Source organism: Carassius auratus, chromosome 19 (genome assembly GCF_003368295.1).
Source record: "Carassius auratus strain Wakin chromosome 19, ASM336829v1, whole genome shotgun sequence".
Classification (NCBI taxonomy): domain Eukaryota; kingdom Metazoa; phylum Chordata; class Actinopteri; order Cypriniformes; family Cyprinidae; genus Carassius; species Carassius auratus.
Genome location: NC_039261.1, coordinates 8,586,476 through 8,595,802, shown reverse-complemented (window position 1 = coordinate 8,595,802; position 9,327 = coordinate 8,586,476). Strand labels below are relative to the sequence as shown.

The window sequence follows — 9,327 nt, the reverse complement described above, 5'->3', positions numbered from 1 at the left end:
TAAAATTTTTCTCTTAATTTTCCTCAGAAAGAATAACAGCATACAAATGCAACAATATGGGTGAGTAAATAACATTTTTATTTTTACGTGAACTATCCGTTTAAGGCTGTATGGTCCATCAACATTAATTTTTCACCACAAGCACACGTCACAAAGATGACATATCATGCATATCATCATCAACACAATACACTGCAAACACAACTGGATGAATTCCACGAAGAACATTTATAGTGATTTCACAGATAAACACAGTGTGTGAGCCTGAACATTCACGACAGCATTTCATATTAATGAATGATTCATGAGCTAAGGCCATTGTGAAACATTAAGTGACATTCCTAATCAGGATGTAGAGAGGAAATGTTAGATAAGCAACGTGTCAGAGAAGCTTTTAGCTGGGGTTGTCACTCTGAACTCTGAGATTTAATTAGTTAGAGATCCTCATTAACTGATTCCAGACACGTAAGCCGTTATACATGAGGCACTGTACATTTATAACCCTGTTCCAGACCGGCAAATATCTCACGTTCAAGGTACTGCCTGAAGCATTGTGCTGTCATTTGATCTTTTACATTCATAGTTATCTACAGTTGTATCTTTCTAGAAGATATCCAAGCTTGAAACCACAATGTGATACTGTTGCTTTTCCATGTTCAAGTGGATTCAAACTGACTTCAAGCAAACGGATACTTGCTCATACTACAAATACCAAGACACCATAAGAAGCTTATACATATAGATGTCTGGACACAGAGTAAAAGTCCCTTATTTCATGTTTACGGGGAAAAATCTAGCTCATTTAGGTATCTTGACCCTCTATGCTTGTTGTCCGCTGGGCTGGTCACTGCTTCCGAGGTCCGACTCGGCTTCTCTGCTTGCACCCCCTCTCCTTCCTGAGAGTCGGTCCAGTGATTTGGGAGAAGAGTTTTGATTCCTTCTGCTGAAGCAGCTGATTATGTCAGCTCGGAATGAGGGTGTGAAGAAACCATAGATGACCGGATCGCAGCACGTGTTGAGATTGCCGAAGACGAAGAGAGCGTGATGGATGTATTCTGGCATCACCTGCAGCATACGAGGCTGAAACCAGTACCAGATGCCCATCAGGTATTACGGGGTCCAGCACACTACAAATGATGCCACGATGATGATAGTCATCTTCAGGGTCTTCATGCGTGCTTTTGGGATTATGTCGGTCCCACTGTGTCTCAGACAAGGTTCCCCACCTACAAAACCAAATGCAATTTAGAAGAACAATAATCTATCTATCTAGCTTTCTGGTGATATAACACTCAAACACTAAACTCTGTACTGCTGTTTGAATTGAGGCATCTGCATCGATCTGTATTACCACACAAAAGAGCCTCTAAACTATTTTTTTTTAATTTACATTAAAACTGATGTCATTTGAGATAAGACTTGGTTTTATCAAAAATTGCACATTAAAATTCCACATTCAAGGCAGCCTTAGAACCTGTCTCAAATTCAGTACACTGTGGAAATCTTGATGCAGTCACACTTTTTTTCAATGACAGGTATCATAAGAGCAAAAGTCAGTTACCCTTTCCTTTACCACGAGGCATCTGGCGGTTGATTTCCACGAGGATATGCGTATAGCAGAAGCTCATTACCAGTAGAGGGAACACATACAGGGTGACAAAGTGGAACATGTTATAGGCTGTTTCCTGCCAGCGCTGCTGGAAGCTTCCATGAGTTACACACTGAACAAAGTCAACTCCTTCAGCCTTAATCGCCCTGAAAATAAATAACTGAAACGATAAAGAGAAATTTATAAAGAAAATCAATAAACTTTTTTTTTCTTCTTCTTCTTTTGTTCCTGTACGGAACACAAAAAGAGACACTTTTCATTTCTCATGTAAAGCTATTGTCTGAAATGTGCTTTTGTGTCCTTCATAGAAACCTGAAAGCTCCAGTCTTCTTTCATTCATTCCAATTTCATGACAAAATTTCAACTTTCATGTTTATGTTTTTGTTTTTATTGATTACCTGAGGGTGGGTAAATTATTTTTATTTTTTGAGTAGACTGACCCATTAATCACTTTGTAAGCTGCTGACCAGGTTTGGATAAAATATTCACACATCTTCTACAAAAAACTACACCATGTGAAATGCAAAAGAAAGTGAAAGTTTGCAAATTAGTAACAGCAAGCTAAAATGTTTTCATGTCATGAATTGAGACATGAAATAGAGCATTGTGATGACAAAATGCTCCTCATTGTGTGTAGTAACTAATTACAGATCAGATGTGCTAAAACACTAGTCACATTTAAATCTAGACTTAAAACACATATTTTTAGCTGTGCATTTATTGAAGGAACACTGTGCAATGTCCGAACTGATTGCACTATATTTTCACTGTTTTATTTTATTTTATTTTTTATGTAAAATCAATTTCGAACTGTTTTTAAATGTTTTAATCAATTTTCAAAGTTTTAAAATTGCTTGTTTTATTTTTGTTATTATTTTTCTTTATGATTATTTTACTTTCTTTTATGTAAAGCACTTTGAATTACCATTGTGTACGAAATGTGCTATATAAATAAACTTGCCTTGCCTTGCCTTATATGTCATTTGGATTACATAATTAGTTTCCAAAAATTGAGTTCTTTCTAATTAGATTAAATTACATTTTAATCAGACTACAGTAACCTTTTTTTGGATTGCATGATTAATTTACATGATTTAAGGATACGTGTTTACATTATTACATTACATTATTTTACATATTTACGATTTTATTAATTATGAGCTTTTCATTAAACTCAAAACCTGCCTGCAATTCCTTGATGAACCCCAGTTTGGGAAACGCATGTTGTTAATAGCAATGAATGGAATATAATTATTTTCTTTCTCTTTGTATTTTTGTGTCAAGGTTATCCTATTTAAATCAATGTGATAAACAAGTTAGGTCAAAAGTAATCTAAAAGTAATCCAAAAGTAATCAGATTACATTACCTAAAATGTGTAATACAATGGATTGTTGTACTAAATAAAATGTTTATTTTTTATTTTTATTTATTATTAATTATTATTTATTTTTAACTTGGAAGTAATCTACCAAGCTCCAGTTGTAGGTGTTCCCCCGACTTTGCAAATCTATTTTTGGTTCATTATAGATTATAGAATATAGAAAGAACACATTTTGCTCTCTCTTTTGAAGTTCAATCATATATTGTAAATTGTCATCCTGTCATCACTTTGTGCTTTCAGATTTAAAAAAAAAAAAATGGTTTGTTCCAGGTCCACTTTATTTTTCAATTTGATATACTTTTTATATTTTCTGCTACACAACTGATCAGGTAGCACTGATGAATGTGACAGAGGAAAACCCAATTTCCTCCTCTGGGGGAGGCGCGTGCACAGAATACAGGTGTGGGGAAGTATCATCGTATTGATATCTACAATACATCACCCATTCTCTTCAAAATTGAATGCCTTTCTCATTAATCATGTCTGCCTAACTGACCTTGTCTCAGAAAGGCTTCTGTATCTCTCTTTTAATGATTTTAAAAGCCATGGCCACATCCACAGGCTGAATGAAATTACTGGAATTAAGTGTGTGGAGAGAAACAGTTCTATCAGAAGGAAAGAAGGCAAAACGCACTGACAAGATTCAACTGGGCATTTCAAAGGTTACAGAAAATGCCCTGGGACTACTGTAGCTTGACAGATAGGATCTATAATCAATGAAGCAAGTGCTCAATGAAGAGTCACCGACCCAGGGTCAGTTATTGCACCACTTTAAGCCACAACTAATTACTTAAATGACATGCGCAAGCTTAGATGGCTATCAGGAAATGCGTATAAAGGCTGAACGTGGAATTTTCCATTTAAATTTGAAACTTTGCAACTAAACTCCACTTTTTCCCCCAGAGATGAAACGTCACTCATTGCCCAATTAAATTAGTGTTATGATCTGTTTATAGTTGTCTCCTCATATTAAGCTGGAATAGGATGCAGCGTTTTGAAAAGGACACGCATTACCGTCAACACGTGTTCTAACAGCAACATTATCATCCATCTATAAATCCTCCGAGGCTGTTTTGTGCTGCTTCATAACAAGACAAGTCCCACAGATGACAACTCCAATTAAAAGAACATCTCTTTCATTTACCTGCGGAGAGGCGAGCAGGATGCTGAGGATCCAGGCAGCCAGCAGCATCCTTCTGTTCCTGTGGCCGGCATCCAGAGCTTCCAGCGGGTGCAGGATTGCATGGTGCCTGTCCAAACTCACCACCACCAGGATAAACGCTGCCGAATGCATGGCAAAAAGCTTGAGGAAGCAGAGGACCTTGCACATGGCATCGCCGGCATACCACTGCACTGTGATATTCCATATAGCGTCGAGTGGCATCACCACAAATGTCATGACCAGGTCAGCGGAGGCCAGGCTGGCAATGAGGGGCCGCAGGTGGGAGGCCAGGTGACGTCCTCGTCCCCGGGTCACGCTGATCAGCACTGAGAGGTTACTGATAGCTGCGAAGACAAACAGCACCAGGGTGGCCGCCACACGGAAGCGCGCGGCCACAGTGAATGTGGGTGTCTCCCAGTCAGAAGGAAAGCGAGGAGGGGTGGCGTTCAGCACAGAGGAGTTCTCCCAAATGCTTGTGGGACTCCCTGACAGAAGAGACATGTTTCCTGACATCCTATGAAAGGGCGAAAAAGGTGTTTGTCGCATGAGTAAGGCTTTTTCTGTTACACAAATGTATAATTATAAAATTCTATGAGATTCAGCATCACTGTATATTGAAGTTGGATAACATTCAGAATTTTACATTTAAGAATTGGCTACTTTTCAATTCATGTACTGGAATTTGAATTAGAAGTAATCTGTTAAAAATAAAAAAAAGTATATACTTTTTAAATATTAGTTTGGGTCTGTTAAGTCACTTATGCTCATTAAGGTTGCATTTATTTGATAGAAAATACAATAAAAAATTTAATATTCTGAAATATTATTACAAATTAGAAGAACTGTTTTCTATTTTATAAAATTTTTAAATGTTATTTATTCCTGTGATGGCATTACTCCAGTCATCAGTGTCACATTCCTTCAGAAATCATTCTAATATGCTGATTTTATGTCCAAGAAACATTTTTTATTATTATCGATGTTTGTGTAAACCGTAAAACTTTTTTGATGATATTTAAAAATAAAATTCAAAAGCACAGTATTTATTTACTGTATTTGTAACAATCCAAATGTCTGTACTACCACTTAAGAAGAAATGAAAATAATTTGTTTGAATTAATAAATAAATGGACCCCAAGCAAATGTAAATTATGTATACATTTCTGTAGGTGACATTTCAAACATATCTGTTTGTCTATAAGACCTTTCAGCTTGCAAGCAAGGCTTTGTCAATAAATCATTCACAGATTGACTTGTCTTGACAAACATTCCTTTTCTAGTTTTTTTCATTTTCACTTATTGCACTGACTTTTATTTTGCCAATTTCGGCTTACTTCAATTCTATTTCCTTCAAATTCAGATTGCAATTATGCATATTCTTTGCTACCTTGAAGTTTATTTAGAGGCCAGGCAGACAGATATATGTGCACTATTACATAAACTGAAAGAGAGCCAACTGTTCAATTTAGTTTTTAACTAAACTGTAGATTCTTGGCGTCTCATCATGCATCAATGCATTCTAAAAATCAGCAAAATGTTCACCAAGACATGAATATTCAGATCACATCACCTAGAAAGCCTGACTGCCATTACATTAAAGTCACCACAGAGGTATTCATCCCCCTTAAGACTTTACACCTAAACATCCATCTCCTCTGCAGTGTAATATACTCTGCATTTATAGCATCCATCTGCCAGCTCATCTTCCACAGATAAAAAAAGTCTTGCCAGGGCACTTTTTTCATTCTGGGTCTCCTTTAGCAAATAGGGGGACCTTGATTAAGTGCCAGGGAGACAGATTACACCACAGAGGTTTTTTAAAGGTCTATATCTAAACCTCGGAGACAACTATCAGGGGTTTGCGCTGAGATTCTCAGCAGACTGAGATTCACATGTAATTCATGTATACAGTAGTACAGATGTTCTAACTGCCTTGTTCATTATTCTTCCAGATTTTTTTTTTTTTTTTTGAATGATTATGTGATAAGATACGAGTTTACATTCTTGATAACATCATGCTGCACGCCTGGAAGACAAAAGATGTTTTAATGGTTAAGGGTTCCCACTCCGGCTCTGGTTCAGATTGAAATGCCCTATCATGCTGACAAATGGCTGTTGTCAGTATCTCCCTTCGCTCTCAAAGTGATATTGTCTTTTGTATAGCTATAGTCTGGCAAACAGCGTGGAGGTGATAGATAGAGAGAACCCTAGTGAACACGACCGCTGGATCAAGCCTCCCTTGTATCTGCACCACCCACAACCAATTGCACTTGTTCTTCATGCTTGACATGAAATATATTCTCCAAAGAGTAGCAATGTCCCAACCTGGAGGAACTTACTTTGTAATTGTCCATCTAGTGAAATCAGTATGTATTTAAAAATCCATTTCATAAAAGATACTAGTCCTTGTTGTTGTTTGTTTGATTAATCAAATGAGCCTATTAATGTATCTGCTTTATGAATTAGCATTTTACAACTGATATAATAGATGATATCCTTGGCTTCACTGTCTTCCTGTTTATATGACAGATTGCTTGAATGATTGCTGGACATCTGCCTGCTGGAAACATGGCAGATTTGCACTGCTGCCTCTTAATGTTTGTAAACATTATGCAAATATATGCAAAGAAGAGTGTCAGTCATCATAACTCTTGTGTACTATATAGCACAAGTGAGGTCATGAAGATACAAAAGTGATATTAGAAATGCAGACTCACAAAACTACTTGACTTAAAATTTCTTCCTTGTTTTCTTTTACATGGAGTGGGTTGTTTTCTTGGTAGATTCCTCGTACACACATTCAATGCTGCTCAGAAAACCAAAAATGTTCCAAGATTTTTAGGGATCATTGTCATCATAATCTCCGAAACTTTGCCTGTGAATTTGCGTAATTATATTCATATCCTTGTTCACATGACTAATGACTTGGAGCCAGCTAATTAAGATAGGAGTGATGAGAATATTAAGATTTCATGGCAACTGAATGTGTAAATGGACTGATATTTGCCAGAGTGGTGTGACATTCACTACAGTGGCCTGAAATAGGACTTTATAGCTTATGAATTTTTATTCTGACCCACAAGAAGTGACAGAAAATACAAGGAAATGTAATTTATAATGCCACTTCTCCCATTAACCATGTCTGCTGGACATTTTTGCTGGGTGTTTAGTTTATAGGATGTTATGAAGCATATATTTAATAGAAGAAAAGGAATTGTATAGGCTTCATAATCTTCATCTATGAAGGGGTTTAGCATCTGATTAATCTATGACAGATATTGGTAGGAAATAGTTAGATCTTAATAATATCAATTATACAGTTTGTTTGGTACACCTTTGAGGAATCTTTTTTTTTTTTTTTTTTTTTTTTGGTTCTTTTACATTAGTGTATTAAAACAGAAGTGATTCTGAAATCAGTATCAAACTTATACCTTTATTTGCATCTCAAGACCTATAGTAAACTGTTCACCTGAGAGTGTTTCTGCACATCATATGATTTGATCATCATAATACTGATGACCATGCACTCGATTCCCAGAAATACTTTCAGCGCTGGCTTTTTAGAATAGTTTCTAAGACAAAACCTTTGACTTGGTTTTATCTCCTCATTAAGCGCATTACTGTAGTTAATGTCTCTCATGCACAACTGGAATAGTAACAGAGATGTACTTACCTGTATACTGCAATGTGTGATTTGTAGCTCAATCCATAAATATTTCACTCGTTTCTACTAAGACGAGGACAGGTATTTACATCTAAACATGCTTAGTCCGTCATCAGATCAGAGTAAGTCCAGTGCTGATCCTCCCATCCCCGCATGATCTTGACGGCACCAGGGAACTGTTTGCCGCAGTCACCGGTAATTCACTCATCAGGGTGGTAACGATGATTTTACGCGGCAAAAGTTTAGCTGCTTAACGGTGTAGCATGTAGGGAAGTTTTTAAGAAGCTACATGTTGTTTTAGTCGCACTTTTGACCAAAAAGCGAAGGTTTAAAGGGACTCGCGGAGCTGTCCAGGTGCTGAAGAGTCTCCAGATGAGGAGACGAGAGCTTCACTGTTACAGCAGCAGCCAGCGCTGCTTCACCCACACACACAACACAGCGAGGACACCTCAGCGTCATCGTCACTGGAACAGGAAATTAGGTTAAGAATTGTGATTCAGCTTACCATATAAGGTGGACTACATAGCTTACGATGGCTATTCTTTTACGGTAAAAAATAATAAGCGAGCTGTATGTGAATGTTTAGAATGTTTGTTTTTTTAATTTTACATTTTGTTTAGGCTATTACTTTATATATTAGAGTGTTTTATTCAATTTATGCGTGTCTTATTATTGTTGTTATTATTGGTAGCATACAATTGGAGTTAAATCGAAATACACAAATTATTTCACACTGTTGTCATACATGTTTGAGACTGAATATAATAGGCTATACAGAATAATTAAGTACCAAGCTGATGAGGGCCTATAGGCCTACAGCTTATTACCAATATTACCATATGTTACCAATGTTCAAGATAAACAAAATTAGTTGAAACAGCTTGTAGATTGCAAGTAGGCCTATTCAAACTTGTTCTAATGGGTCAAGACACAATTGACTCTCTGGAGTCTAGTGTATCTAATTGCTTTAGAGACCAATTTTAATTAATTTTATTATATATATATATATATATATATATATATATATATATATATATATATATATATATATATATATATATATATATATATATATATATACTTCTCCTCTGGTCAGCAAGCCTGCATTTATTTGATCCAAAATGCACCTAAAGCAGTAGTATTGTGAAATATTTTTACTATTTAAAAGAACTTTTTAGCATCATTACTCTTGTCTTCAGTGTAACATTATGTTTTAGAAATATTCTATTAGCTGATTTTCTGGTTCAAATTAATTTTTTATTTGTATTAATATCAATAACAATATTAATAACAAAATTATTTGATCAATAAAAAGATCCAAAGATCAGCATTTATCTGAAATAAAAAGCTTTTGTTATACACTATACCATTCAAGAGCTTGGTGTCAGTATATATATATATGTGTGTGTGTGTGTGTGTGTAATTTGTTTGTGAAATAAATTATATACATTTATTTATCTATTTAGAAACAAAACAAAAGTGATGACGGAGACATTTATGTTACAAAATA

General features: G+C 35.8%; 1 protein-coding gene across 1 annotated transcript; it reads right to left on the bottom strand.

Annotated features, from left to right (window-relative positions):
• On the bottom strand, positions 1–8,252 carry LOC113119351 (gonadotropin-releasing hormone II receptor-like). Its single transcript, XM_026288769.1, has 4 exons — positions 7,827–8,252; positions 4,136–4,667; positions 1,562–1,769; positions 1–1,226 (listed from the first exon to the last, which is right to left on the bottom strand). Exons 2-4 carry the CDS (start codon positions 4,664–4,666, stop codon positions 1,111–1,113), a joined length of 855 nt encoding a protein of 284 aa, XP_026144554.1. The 5' UTR covers position 4,667; positions 7,827–8,252; the 3' UTR covers positions 1–1,110.
• Positions 8,253–9,327: the final 1,075 nt, after the last annotated feature.